Consider the following 15,094-nt stretch of genomic DNA (forward strand, 5'->3'; position numbering starts at 1 on the left):
GCTATCAAACCCGTCTCTCTAGAGCTTTTAATAAGAAAGTTCGGCGTCGCTCCTTTCAAGTCGGGGACATGGTACTCGCCGTTCGAAAGCCAATAGTTATGATTCATCGCATTAAAGACAAATTTGTCTCTAAATGGGATGGGCCATACGTTGTTCGAGAAGTCTACACGAATGGCGCGTACAAACTGGTGGATAAAGATGGCGTAAAAGTTGGTCCTATAAATGGGAAATTCATGAAATTATACATGCCATAGAAAAAAAATAAAACACTCCATGACGCATGAGTCTAAACTGCATGTTGCTCCAAACCCGCATGAGCTAAAACTGTGGACAACAACCACCAATAGTGTAGCACGTGGTTAAACTGCTGAAACACTCCACCAAGTCTAAGGTGGTAAACAAAAGGATACTCCTGACCCGCAAGAGTTTAAACTGTGAATGGTAGGAACTACGTGTGACTTGATTCCCTTTTGGGATACGTAGGCAGCTTAGAGGGCAACTTCTAAGTTCAGTTACAATCATATAAAACTAAAGTCTTTGTCCGGATGATTCTTTTGATAAAAAAAAAAGAGCGTTCATCTTTAAGACAATTCGAATTATTTTGTGACATATACTTGAAAGTGTATTATTCAGATTACCAAATTATTTGGATAATTATCTTTTCAAGTGTGATCAAAATTATGCAAAGATAGAATTGTTCATACTACGGTTGGTAGTCTAAAATGGTGGCTATCGAAAAAGCAAGTAAAGACGAGGACGTCTGCAAGAATGTGAAAAAGAGAGAGCAAGCTTCATTATGAAATGTTTGTGCTCATAGCTACACGCTTTGAGCAGGTAAGAAAAGATGAAATTTGAAACAAAGCAAAAAAAAAATTTGCAACTATTCCTAGAATTCAAATGACGACAGCTCCTTTCGGTTGCTTTCAAGTAACGCTTGCATCTTGTCCAAAGTTTGACTCTCCTCAGCAAGTAGGGGCGGGGAATTCTCAATCTTTCGAACTTCATTTTGTAAGTCGACCATCACGCCTTGCACTCGGGTAAGATCATCTTGCTCTTCTCGTAACAGTAAAAGCGTCTCCTTTCTGTGAGTATCCAAGAACTCAAGTCGATTCCTCAACTCTACTTCCTCGCGATCCGAAAGAGATATCCTTAAGCTTCAACATGTGTGTTGAGATCTTCTCCGCCTGTTGTCTCTCCTTACTCTGAGCATCTCTAAGATGTTGGGTGGCCGTAGAAAGCAACTCATCATATGATTCAGCTGGAATTTTATTTGAGAGAGAAGATTTCACTGCAACGTAACGAGCTGCATTTGCAAAGAAAGCCTTTAAAAGGCCTTGCAAATTTGAGATATCCGTGGCATTGAAGCTTTGCATTTCCTCCATGATCTCGTTGGCTTTTATTTCAAGAGCTGGCATGCGCTCCAAGGCTGTTTGAGATATCATCACCCTCAAGTTATTCCACAACATTTGGATGTAGTCTCGACGGCATGTTGAGATCACATTTTGGGGGCAAAATTCAGATACTCGAGGTGCCCTTGGCCACGATGGTGGATCAAAGACTTTGAGTTTCCTTTTGGCCGATGGAGTCATGTGCTCCGCCTTCTGTGCCATGATTTGCTGAGTCACATTTTCATCATCTACTGCCTTTTTGGAATTCTCACTAGCACCCATTTGTTGGGTAGAACTGATCACTTGTTTGGCCAAAAGTTCAAATGCAGTAGGTCCTTCAACTGATACTTGACTTGGTTCTCCATCATCAATGAAGATCAAGTCTTGATCATCCAACTGTAAGGAAAACGTTATGAGACAAATCATGAATATGAAATTGACAAGTAGATTTCAAATGCTAAATTAAAGAAGGCAAGGGGGTCCTTACAATATTGACACGGCTTATACCAGGCACAGATATATCCGGAATGTCTTTAAAGAGTTCCTTAGGATCTAAACCAATATCATCCAAAGGGAAAGTCATTACCTTGGACTTCTTGCGCTTCCAATGCTGGTCCGTGCTAGTGGATTGCTCATCCTCCTCATCAAAAGGCTCGCTCCTCTTCTTCTCATGTGAATTGCAAGAATCATGATCAATGGCTTTCACAATTTTTGAGGGAAGACGGACTGAAGTACCCTTCGAAAATTGTTCATTAGGGGTAAGGTCCTCAAGGGTAGCAACCTTGTTGTTTGAACTCTTCAAAACTTCCTTCTCTTTTCTCACAGTCTTTTGCTTCATCTCAAGACTGTTATCAACTTTGGAGAGATTGTTCAGGTTTGCAAGTTCCTTCCCTTTTGACCTCTTCTGCTCCCCACTTGATTGGACACTCTTAATCAAAGTATCACGCCCTTTGAGGAGGTAATCATCATGTACCGCAGACCACCATGTTTGAAAGCCTGAAGATGTGTGCTTGCTAGCATTCAAGGGATAGCTAGAAAAAAGTATCTTTGACTCTGTTTTACTACGAATGGCAGTGCGCCAGAGTATTCGACTCAAGTCATAATTTGTGGAACGCACATCTGCCCCGAGTTCCTGTGGAGGAACTTGATAAAACCCGAATTGCCGCGCGAATCTATATGGACTATATGGCTCAACAAGGAAATCCCCTTCAGCATGCAAAACTAAGTAATTTGAGCAGGCGCTTACAAAATAACTTAGTTCGAGATTTGCTAGTTTGCCATCGTCAATAAAGAGTTCATTGCGATTCTTCACAAGAGAAGTGATTCCCCAAGTTACTTTATCTCCCTGATGAATGAGGTCGCGAGCACTATTTTCATCAAAGTATCGTGCGCCACCCTCTCCAGAATAGTTGGTCATGGTGGGTCCAGGCATGGTATTTGGAGTCGAATAATGGGTAGAGAAATAACTCGCTAACCAAGCATATACGTAGTGCACCGGAAAAGCCGCACGTGCACACCCTGGAGTAGCTGAGTTTGAAATTTTATCAAGCCCACGGTATATGTTTAGCAGGACAAGAACAGCAAGGCAAGTCTTACGACCGGCAGCCATCATACTAGCCATTTTGAAAGTAGATGGTCTAATATAGTGGGGGTCCTCATCTGGTAAAACAAAGACACAGAGCCAGCAAGATATAAATGCTGCAAGATAACTCTCTTCCCGCAAGTGAAGTTTAACTCCAATGGTATTAAATACACCATTGTCTTGACTTGAAAATTTGCGCGGTTGTCCAATTTCGCCATCCGGATTTTGGGTTGCTTGAGCACGAGATGCCCTCTTTATCCTTCTCTGCTTTGGCTTTGAGTACCTGGTTTTGCCTTTAAACCAGAAATTAATCCATTGGTCAGCAGAAACTCCAGCTTTGTTGGATTCTCCACGTTGGAGATGATGTAAGGCTGCAAACAGATACTCACAACTTTGTGGAATATGCCTTAATTTCTTTTCATTAACCCCAGTTAGCTCCTTCGCGCATGGGATTACCTCTTCATAGATACCCCCGATGATTGGAAGTCCTCCTAACTTGTGCAAGTCCCAAAGTGAGAGAGACAGTTCTCCAACAGATGTATGCAAGGTATTAGTGTCCGGACACCACGCCTCGCAGAATGCTCTAAGTACATGGAGGTTCCTATCATATGTGAAAAGCGAAGCATATAAGGCATCAAACAAGCAATTTTCACGGAGCACTGGTTTGCTCCTGCCGAGGATATCCTCCAACCATTCCCAATAATTCTCGATGTAACTGAATGCACCACTGAGTCTCAAGGAAGGACCCCAGTGTGCATCTCCATCTATGATCCGCCTGCCAAGGGTTTGAAAAGGAGTTGTCCTTGGCTCCTTATCATGAATAAGGGATTTCAAGGAGTGAACCTTCGTGCCATCATCTTGAGGAAGTTCGAGTGACCAATCCTTTAACTCTGGGTACTGGTGAGAATGCCACTTACCTGAGTAACTTCCTTGTATAGGGGGATGTACCAATAATTTCGTTCCTTTGTCACCAGAGTCACCATCGCTGTCAGTGATAAGGAGATACTTTTCGTTTGAAAAAGCGACTTCCTTGAACACCACCATTGCATCAAGACTAACCTGCAGCAAAAGGAAGGAAAAAGAAAGTTTAGTTAAAATGGCATGGTTGAAAGTAGTAAAAGACTTCTTGAATTTTGGGTGAGTTTTATTGAAGTGGGTAATTGCATCTCCTTGATACTCCTCAAGCCATAATATGGCTCTCGTGGGAGTTTGCGGTTGCCCCATCTTCAAATTTCGGTTGCGCCATCTCCTTGGTACTCCTCAAGCCATAATATGGCTCTCGTGGGAGTTTGCGGTTGCACCTTCTTCAAATTTCTTGGTTGCACCTTCTTCATGTACTCCTCAAGCCATAATATGGCTCTCGTGGGAGTTTGCGGTTGCGCCATCTTCAAATTTCTTGGTTTCACCTTCTTCATGTACTCCTCAAGCCATAACATGGCTCTCGTGGGAGTTTGCGGTTGCGCCATCTTCAAATTTCTTGGTTGCACCTTCTTCATGTACTCTTCAAGCCATAATATGGCTCTCGTGGGAATTGGCGGTTGCACCTTCTTCAAATTGAGTGTCCACCGTGTATGTTGTAACGAGGGATCCTCCCTTCGTGGAAAAAAAAAAGGGAAAAAATGGCATTGACAAGAAATAAATGCCATAAAGTATGTGAATTACCTTAGCGTTTTGAAGTCCAAGAGCTACGGTCCTAAAATTGTGGACACAATTGGGACGTCAATTTGCTCCAGTAAGAAGTGTCAATGTCAGCTGCAACTTGAAAAAAAAAAACAAAAAAAAATCCATCAAGAGCAAAATTTTGCCTTGCTTCCTAAGAAGGGACATTCAAGAGAAAGACACGGCATGTGGCATGTGTGTTGCCCTAACCAATTAGCATCAGTGGGAAATTACATGGAAATAACTTCAATTGCAATTTAAATGAAAAACATTGTGGAGTTTGCGTGGATCGAGAGGGCTATGGTGTGCAACAATGGAAAGAAAACGAGTATACTTTGCAAAGTAACAACCGAAGTTTAAAGTGGTCTTGGCCCTAGGTTCAATAATTAATCTGTGCTCGCTAAGTTTTGTTGGAGTTATTTGGCAAGTAATTGAGCTACTTGAAGAACACATGCAATTTTTCAGCAATAAAAGGTGCACAAGAATCAAATTTGCAGCAGTGACATGCAATATGTCTATCGAGTTAAAAAGAAAATCTTGGATCCCTTGATACTATGTGGTAAAAAAATATATATATATAGCCCATTCGGCAAACATTGTGCGAGTGTTAATAAAAAAAAAAAGAAAAAAAAAGCTGGAAATCAAGACTAAAAGGAGGCTCAATGATTACCTCGGTGGTGTCAAGAATTTTTCTGGTTTGTTCTCTCCCCACGATGCTGCGATTTGTTTAGCTATGTTCGAAGCCGCAAGGAGCAATTGAAGAACTCAAACTGTAAGGGATCTTATTGTTTAGCTGTACTTGAAGCCGTAAGGGATCCCATTGGTTTCTTTTATAGAACTCAAGCCATGCAATAATAAAAAAAAAGGAAGTCACAGTTCATTTGGGAGTTGCAAGGATCGGACATTGTGACATGACAAATTCGGTTCCAAGAGTTAGAAGTGTCCAGTTGTTTATTTTGGCAATAGTCAACTTGTTGCAGTGATACCCAATTGGACATTTCCATTCCTTATTTCAAAGCATTGCCGGTTACTTTAAACATTTGAGTAATCTTAAGAAGAGGAGCATTACTTCTGTTTTTTGTCTTTGTTTTCTCTCCATTTCCGAGGTGCTCAACTTGGTAGAATTGGTTTTGGCAATTACCAATTCATTGCAAGTGCTCAATGAATTTTGCAATGCTCAACGAATTTTGCTCAATTCCAAATGAATTCGGCAGTACTCAATTCGGCAGGCACTTGCCCAATTACCAATTCATTGCAAGTGCTCAATGAATTCGGCAATGCTCAATTTGGAAATAATCGAAGGTGGTATGTTTCTAATTCTCTTGGAATCAATTGCAAGTCAAAAGGGAAAATGGGCTGCTGTCTCTTTAAAGCATTGAAGCCACGGCAGTATGATTCTATACATGAATCAATTGGAAGCTACAAGTTTCGGCAATTGTGCTTCTTTAAATCAAGCTTAAGAAATCAATTCCAATTTGGAAGCTACAAGTTTCGGCAGTAGTACTTCTTTAAATTAAGTTTGAGAAATCAATTCCAATTTGGAAGCTACAAGTTTCGGCAATGGTACTTTTTTAAGTCAAGTTTAAGAAATCAATGCCAATTTGCTTGTGAATAAGATTCGGCAACCATCAATTTTGTTTCCTGGTTTGAAACCTCATGCAAGGTGGTGAGAATTAACATGTTTGGTTGGCGGTTACCTAAGTTAAGAAGGTTCCAAATATTTGTGACCAGTTTCTCGTAGCATGTGGAAATATAAAATTCAATGGGTCTTGCTCCTTCAAATCGAGCTGGTGCCAGGTTGCCAAAAAAAAAAAAAAAAAAAGAAAAAAGAAAAAAAAAGAAACCGATGGCCGTCTGGAATTTGCAAAGGCTAGTTATAACAAGATCATGAACTTGGAAGCTGCCAAATTCGAGTAACTTCCAATTAGCCGAGATGCGAATTGGAAATTATCTTCGATTTAGCAAGTCTGCCGCATATAATTTTGAGTGCCGAAGTGTGAAGACATTTCCTAATCTTTGCACCACGTCTCGGCTCTCTAAAGTGGAAGTTTCATGATAAGTATTCCACCGAACAAAGTGATAGCCATGCTTTGATTATTAGATGTTGGGCGGTGCAATGGTCATAGAAGTTTCCCAAATGCACGAGACTAATTGCAAGCAACAGTTTCATTGTAATCACTTGGGTAATGATCCTACGCATTGCACCTTGGTGTAGACCACACGTGATTCAAGGGAAATCAGCCTCCTTTTATTAAAAAAAAAAAAAAAATCAAGTACTTCAAGTCTCTATTTCAATCCTTGACAAGCAAGTCTCAATTGAGTCTTGAAGTGGGGGCATTTGTAAACAAATAAAATTTATTTAATTTATTTTAGTCAAGATTTATTTAAACTAAATCGATCTTGATTAAATTAAATTAAATTATAGAAGTCCATCATGTTTTGGACTGGCAAATCGGGCCAATATTATATGGGTTATTAAATCAAATTAAATCCGTAATGTCCATTTAAGTTGGAGTGAATTAATTGATTTATTAATTCACAATGGACTATCTGGGTTGGCCCAATATTTAAGCCCAAGTTAAATGGATTTCTTGGGTAACAAGTGATCCAAAATGCAGGAAGATTCTGAGGGTTTTCTTGAAGACCTAGCCTGCATATTTTGGCTATAAATAGAGGTCTTCCCTCAAGGCAAAGATATAGAAAAATCACTAACATTCGGAGAAACTCTGTCAAATTCCCTCAAGAGCTTTCTTCCTCAAATCCAAGTCCAAATCAAGTCAAACAAATCCTCCTGCTATCGGTGTTGAAGACTCGAAGTTCCAAGTGTTTGGCGCCATCATCAAATCAATCGTTTTCTACGCCGAAATTGTAGGAAACACCCTTTCGATTGGAGAACAAGTCTTTTCGGCCCTTCAATTGAAGTTATTCGAAGAAAAGAATCAGGGGATTAATTTCTTTGATTCAAGAACTTTCAGAGATTGTAACCCGCTTATTATTTGATTTAATAAATTTGATATTTGTGCAAGTTTTCTTGTCTTTTATTTTAGGCAACAAAATTTGTGCTTACAGAGTTATTTTACGGAGATATGCAGTGTTATAACCATTAGAATCTTATCATGGAGGCATCGGGTTCTTTCGACTGGGGACAAGATAGTATTGCTAAGGAGTGTGTTGTCTTCACTGCCGATCTATTTGTTGGTAGCGGCGTCGCTGCTGAGGAGGGTTTTTGCCTTGTTGGAAAAGGTGATGGTGAATTTCTTGTGGGGCTCGACAGACTTTGGCCCCAAGTTCCATTGGATTAGCTGGGGTGATCTGTGCCATCCGCAAGATGAGGGTGGGATCGGCTTTCGGAGCATTGCGAAGGTGTATGATGCATTCTCCATTAAGGTCTGGTGGACCTTTAGGCAGCAGCAATCTCTGTGGGCAGAATTTCTATCAGCAAAATACTGTAAAGGGGTCCATCCATGCCTGGCAGAAGGTGTCACTTCACAGTCTTCAATGTGGCGCAGATTATGTTCGGTCCAGCATTTGGCGGAGGAGCACATCAGTTGGATTCTAGGTAAGGGATCGATGGATTTCTGGCATGACAATTGGTTGGGTACAGGAGCCTTATGTCATCGGGTGGAGATTTTTCATGAACATAGAGTTTCAAATTTTGTCACAGAGGCACGGTGGAATTTAGGGCTATTCAACCAAGTTTTAGAGCCTGGGGTGGTGAGGCAAGTCATGGATGTTCCCCATCCTCCCTCTCGAGGGTCTGATATGATGGTTTGGGCTTTAACGCAGGATGGGGTGTTTTCGATTGCCTCAACGTTCTCTCTGGTTGCGTAGGCGACTAATTGTTCCTGGGTGGCCTCCCAAGTTTGGCTCAAGGGATGCCCACTCAAGATTTCTTTTTTAATGTTACGGCTCCTACGGTCAGGGCTTCCCATGTCAGATGTACTACGTAAATTTGGGGTTCAGGGCCCATCTAGGTGTCATTGTTGCGCGGAGCCGGACGAGGAGGGGCTTGACCACACGTTTTGCACAGGGGATGTAGCAAGGGCGGTTTGGAGTAGTTTCGAGGACCCAGGGGAAGAGGGCGGGGTGTCCAATTTGCGGCACAGGGTGCTAAGGTTGTGGTTGCGCCGGGGGCAAAATGTGTACCTCAAATTCGTTAATCGGCTGCTCCCTATGCTCACCTGCTGGGAATTGTGGAAAGAAAGGAACAAAGGAGTCTTTGAAGGGAGAAGTATGATGGGTACTGAGGTGGTGTGGCAGGTTTTTCACCAACTAAGGGACTTATACCATTGCCATTTTCCGAAGATAACATGTTCGTCGGGCTCTTGGGAGGTGTTCCACTCTTCCTTGTTGGCTATGAGACGGAGGATGTCGATATTTCCAGTGCATTGGGTGGCTCCTACGGTAGGGTGTAAGCTGAATTCAGATGGCTGTGCTAGGGGGAACCTGGGAGTTAGTGGGGATGGGGGCGTGATGAGGGACTCGGACGGGCAGGTCATTTTCGGATATTCCTGCTTCTTTGGCTCCTTGATGAGTTTACACGCGGAGCTCAAGGCTATGGCATTTGGGGTGCAATTATGTGTAGCCCGCGGCTTGCATGACCTATATATCGAGACTGACTCTCTAGTCTTGGTGCAGATTCTACAAGGGAAACGAGGATGCCCGTGGAGACTGCAACGGGAGCTGGAGGGCTTGCTCAGATATAAGCGTTACTTCCGGGAAATCACTAATTGCTATAGAGAGGCGAACAAGCCGGCTGATTATTTGGCTAACCTAGGAGCAGACATGGAGTAGGAGACAATTTTTGGAGTCATCGCACATTGCCTGTGAAGGTCCGGGGTGAGATCCAGATGGAGTAGTTAGGTTTCCCGAATTTTCGTAGGAGACTCTTGAGTTGAGAGTTGTTGAGAATTGTATTATGTTCCCTGGTGTTAGTTCAATAAAATCATAAGTTATTGATCAAAAAAAAAAAGGGAAGATTTCTAACAAAGTTCACCTCTTTACCTCCAAAACCTTAGATGGACAGCCAAGCATGAAGTACTCAAGGGTTTCTTCCTCCAAAACCTCTCCAATAGCTTCCTTCCAAGCTTATTCTAGGTTTGTCGGAGTAGACTAGGATTTTCTCTTGTTTTCTCTCACTAATCAAGCAAGAAATCAATGCTTGAACTTGGAGTTGGTTTTCCCCTATTTTCGCCTCAAGAATTTCGGCCAAGACAAGACAAAGAAGGAAGAAATGGTGAAGAAAGAAAAGGGAAGAAAGAAAAGCTTATCTTGGCCAAGGTCATGGTCAGCTTTGGTTGGCTACTTGACAAATGACAAGAAAAGAAAAGATATCTATCTCTGTCCCTCTATTTGTCTCTATTTCACCAAGATATCTAGGGTTTCTCCAAATTGACTCTTAACACCTTATGTCACATAGTCCCTTTTGTATAAAACTTTTTCTAATCCTCCAAATTTATTGCACACATCTTACTAGTTGATCACACCAGTATGCTGCACTATGAAACTTATCATGCACCAAATTAAGCATGCACCAAGGTAAATAATACAATAGGGGATAAATCATGATGTAACCATTAAAGCAACCAAGATTTTAAGGCAAGTAAGTTCAAATAAGAGCTATAAAGACAAGTAGAATTTCGATGCCTCACACATATTGCCCTAATTTATTTGGTTAGATTTAAATTATTTTATTTTTGTTAACAACAACTAATCCTAAACTGTTCCATGTTTTAGGTGTAATGTTTCTATTAATAATGATTAATCATTTGCCTTGTTGGGGTAAGAGGTAAGGGGTAAGGTGGGAAAGATTATAAGTTGGAGACAAAGTGTTAAAAACTTCCTACTTACACTCAAAAAAAAAAAAAGAAAAAAAATCCCACTTTGCTATCCTTAATTTTCATTCTTTTTTTTAAATGTCCCTCCACTCTCCACAATCTTTTCACCCCTAACTGTCAGACTTAAGATTCGAACCTTGAACCTAACAGTGGGAAGAATTCAAAGACCTCTTCCCTGACTACTGGTCTTACTTTACATTCTTATTGTGTTTAATTTTGGTCATATTTTAGAAAATTTGCTAAGTTTGTTAACTATAATCAGTCACCACTTTGTTATTCTTAATTTTTGTGCTTATATAAAGTAAGAAAGTTATGTATATTTATTTATGCTCACAAACAATCACATTTCCCGCTCTAATTGTTTCCACTATGGACTTGCTATTAGCATATCAATTAACCTACCATAAATGAAAAAGAACAATTAAATCATATAAATTACTTCACTCATATCCATGGCAAGTTACTGATTCACTCATTAATAATTAAATCTAGGGATTTTCTAATGGGTGCCCATTATCCAATCATTAATATAGACAAGAAATAGTCTACTTAATCATTTCACATTTTGGAAAGCTACTTTTAAGGTATTCAAATATTAAATGACATACGTAACCTTTTTTCTAAAAATAAGTATCACAGATCTTGTGCAAACACTTATCTTTCTACCGTTGAAATAATGAATTCACCATGGCACCAAAAGTGATGCTTTTAAGCCTCAAAAATGGAATCAAGATGCGTAAAACTCATATTTAACTCATGTTTAGAACTACAAAAGTTTTAACTCATGTTTAAAATCTTCAATGCTTTGAGAAAATATATTAAAGATAAAACAAATGTAAAATCCAAGAGAGATCATTTTAGTTGAAAATATTCATGTATTGGAAGTTGACTCATTTTATTTTATTTTATTTTTACATATTTTCACATCAAAATCATTAGTTGGTTTTGACAAGTGATGTAAAATGTCACAAGAACCATGTTAAAATTAAATTCATTTATCAACTAAAAGAAAAAGAAAACCTAGTGAACCATTCATATACAATTTGTTTAATTAAGAGAATTTGTTTAAAATTCACCTAAAGAGTACTTGCTTGTTTTGTCGATGTTTTTGAATTTTTTTTTTCTATATTTTCTTCTTTTACAAGTTTTAAAAAATTTATTATTCTATGTCTTCTTCCAAAATAGATTTCATTTTACCTTTCAATTTGTCTTTTGTGGAGGATAACAAGTTTCAAGTTTATAATTGTTTTCCTTTTTTTAGCCATAAAAGTCTTGATTTGGTTTGGTCTAGAATTTAGGAAACCATTATCTCTTTGTAATAAAAAAGAAATAAAAGTATAAAAATAAGCTACTTTAACTACCTTGACAGTATTATGCATCTTTTAGATCCATAAAAGAAAAGAGCATAAAGTTGGCCACACTTTTGTGCTTAGTTTTACGAAAGTAAATTATTATATTTCTAAATTTATGTTGTAGAAAAAAAGACAACTAAACAAAAAAAGAAAAGAATAGAAAGAGATGAAATTGAAGCACAAATAGTCCAACTTTCACCTACCTTTATTGGTTTATTTGAAATGGTCATTTTTGTCATTCGCCAGAAGTTCTCCAAAACTAATGACATTACCTCTTAATTGTTAAAATTCGTCAATTATGGTAATTTTAACTATATTATTGAGAGCCCATTGAGCACCCATTAGCTAGATGGTATCTTATATTGTTGATTATTTTCTTATCTGGGGCCACTAGTATAAATTCCCAATTTGTCAAGAAATTCAATGCGGTTGAATGCCCTACCAAATTATGAATCTATGCGATGTTTTTAATTACCAAATTGAAAGGTAAAATGAAATCTATTTTGGAAAGGTATAATTAGATGTAAATGACCATTTTGAAAGGTCATTGAAAGGTAATTGAAAGGCGATGTTTTAAATTTCATTAATGAGATGTTTTCACTTTCTTTTATTTGAAAGGTAATATGGTCATTAAAATATTGAAAGGTATAATGACCTTTTTAATTGAAAATATGGTAGGTCATTATACCTTTCCAAAATAGATTTCATTTTACCTTTCAATTTGGTATTAATGACCATAATTGAAAATATTGAAAATATGGTAGGTCATTACTATATTGAAAATATGGTCATTAATGACCATAATGACCATATCGATGGCCATATTGAAAGGTCATTAATGAGATGTAAAAATTGAATGGTATAAATTTCATTTTACCTGCCCCTTCCGTCCTACCATATTTTCTACTACCTATTACCATACATCTCTTTGTCTTCACTTGTTTTCTATATTAAAAGGCCTTCAACCTTTTTCAGTCCTCATCTCAAAAATTTCAAAGCCATCCATTACTTAGCGGAAGATCAAAACAGCTTAAGGAAGATTATGTCTACCATTAGAGTTGGCCTAACTCTCATGCTTTCGATAGCAACATTCCTCCTGCTCGTCCTTGCCTCTCAAGGCACTGCAGCCGAGGATTTCCATACGTGGTGTAAAAAGACAACCCACAGTGCCAAATGTATTGATGTGATCTCCGCCGATCCTCGAAGCAATTTGAAGACTAGTCCTAGTGGCTTTTGCACCATACTCAACGACAAGGCCAAAGCAATTGCTGCTGGGACCTCTTCAAAAATCTCAAGTCTTCTAAGAACCACCACAGATCCTCTTCTCAAACGTGCTCTCGGAGCATGTTCTGATTTATATGATGGAGTCAACTCTAGATTGGACCAAGATTTTTCAATGCTAAATCATGAAAACTATTCAAACCTTGCCATAGCACTCACAGGCGCCTTCGATGACGCTACGGAATGTGAAGATGCATTAAATGACCCCAAGCCACTTGAACCTTCATTGACGCCAGAAATACAAAATGTTGCTGATATAGTTGAAATTACCTTAGCTGTTCTAAATCTTAATGAGTGCCACAAAACCGCTGCTTGTATTGGATAGAAATATGAATGTATGATCCATCTACAGAAAATTGTGATGTTAAATCATCTTTGAAATTCTTCAAACTTAATATATAGATTTGCTCTTGTGTATTTTTATACAAAGTGAATGCTTTTCCATTAGAACATTTCTGGAAGAAAAAAAATTGCACTTTGATATACCAAATTGTAGTCTAGTTTTTTTTTTTTTTTTTTTTTTGTACAAAAATGTATAAATTTAGTGATAACGAGTAGAGTCAACAATTATTGATTAAGGTAAATACTTATCTACACCTAGTCCGGACATAGACTTGTAAATCGTGTGGTATGTCCAAAAGGTAAAAAGGATTATTGTTCTATTAATATAAATAAATTCTTTTTTTGCTAGAAAAAGTTTGGGTAATTTTGGCACCAGTAACAACCACGGGTTAGGGCATTCTTTCGAAACCATAAATCTCTTGTATCTTCAGAGTCATTAGCACTAGTAAGGTTATATTTTCTTGCATCAATGAACACCGATTAGCATATTACCTTGTCGAGTTAGTATGAATTAGGATATATTATCTCATAGGTATTAGACAAAATTTGATGTACTAGTTATTTAGATTCATTTTAGACAAGTCCATAAGTACATGCATTGTCTCATGATACAAATTTTTAGAAAAGTATTTAATTTTCCCTACTCTGAATTTCTAATATAGTATCAAGAGCATTTGTTTAGTTCTTTGGATAAATTTGCAAGAAAATATTGTTCTTATTTGTTTTCCCTAAAACCTTTCGCAGCTATTCCTTTATGTTTTCCCATTTCTAGCCTTCATCTTCGTCTACGACACTATAACTCTCCACTTCACAGCAGCTCGATTATTTCTATACCTTTTCCATAGCTAGAATCCATTTCACATGCAGGCATGCATCGGGCCATCACTCACCCGCACTCTACACCGGTTGGTTCCCGTTTAATGCTCCAGCCTATCAACTACATGCTGCTCCATCCCACGACCCAATCTTGGTCCAGATCCGACAGCTTCGATCTGCGTGTTTATTAGCGCGTGCATTTGCACGAGCATTTTTATTGATCAAGGAGTAGGGTCAACAATTAGTGATTAAGGTAATTACTTGTCTACACCTAGTCTAGTCTACACTTAAAAAGTAGAAAGGATTTTTGTATCTGTTAATATAAATAAATCTCATGTGTTTATTAGTACCACTAGCACTAATTAGGACATATTCTCTTGTATCAATTGACATCGATTAGCATATTTGTGAGGATTCGTACTTTTATTCTTAATTTTACTTATTTTAAAATTATTTGCATTGGTGTTATTTAATTTTATTATTTTAGCATGAATTTTACTTAAATCATATTTTTATTGCTTACGTGTCAAAATTTTTCAAAAGCCACACCGACGCTGTTAATTGGGGATTTGGAGAATTAACCTCGGACTAGTAAGAATGAGTATTAGTGGTGTAAGAGAAACTACTTTAGAAGATTAGTATTTGAGAGTAAGAAACAAGAAAAAAAAACTAACTAGTGCATGACACTATTTGGTCACTATTCCTAGTTGACCTTTAAACCACCAAAAAGCAAGATTTCTCTTCAACTTCACATCACAATTCAAAGCTCAATTTCTTCTTCCTTTTCTCTCTCATTGGCTGAACTCTTGAAGCTCCAAAGGAAGGGAAGAAAAACTC

The 15,094-nt window shown here is 38.4% G+C and overlaps 1 protein-coding gene across 1 annotated transcript; it reads left to right on the forward strand.

Annotated features, from left to right (window-relative positions):
• The first annotated feature begins 12,860 nt into the window (after nucleotides 1-12,860).
• LOC113770699 lies at nucleotides 12,861-13,424 on the forward strand. Its single transcript, XM_027315253.1, has one exon. The coding sequence runs from the start codon at nucleotides 12,861-12,863 to the stop codon at nucleotides 13,422-13,424; it is 564 nt and encodes a 187-aa protein (XP_027171054.1).
• Nucleotides 13,425-15,094: the final 1,670 nt, after the last annotated feature.

The sequence above is a fragment of the Coffea eugenioides genome, chromosome 1 (assembly GCF_003713205.1).
Source record: "Coffea eugenioides isolate CCC68of chromosome 1, Ceug_1.0, whole genome shotgun sequence".
NCBI lineage: Eukaryota > Viridiplantae > Streptophyta > Magnoliopsida > Gentianales > Rubiaceae > Coffea > Coffea eugenioides.

What these genes read in the sequence shown, in the direction of transcription:
- LOC113770699 (XM_027315253.1), top strand. Translation starts at nt 12,861, where the DNA reads ATGTCTACCATTAGAGTTGGCCTAACTCTCATGCTTTCGATAGCAACA.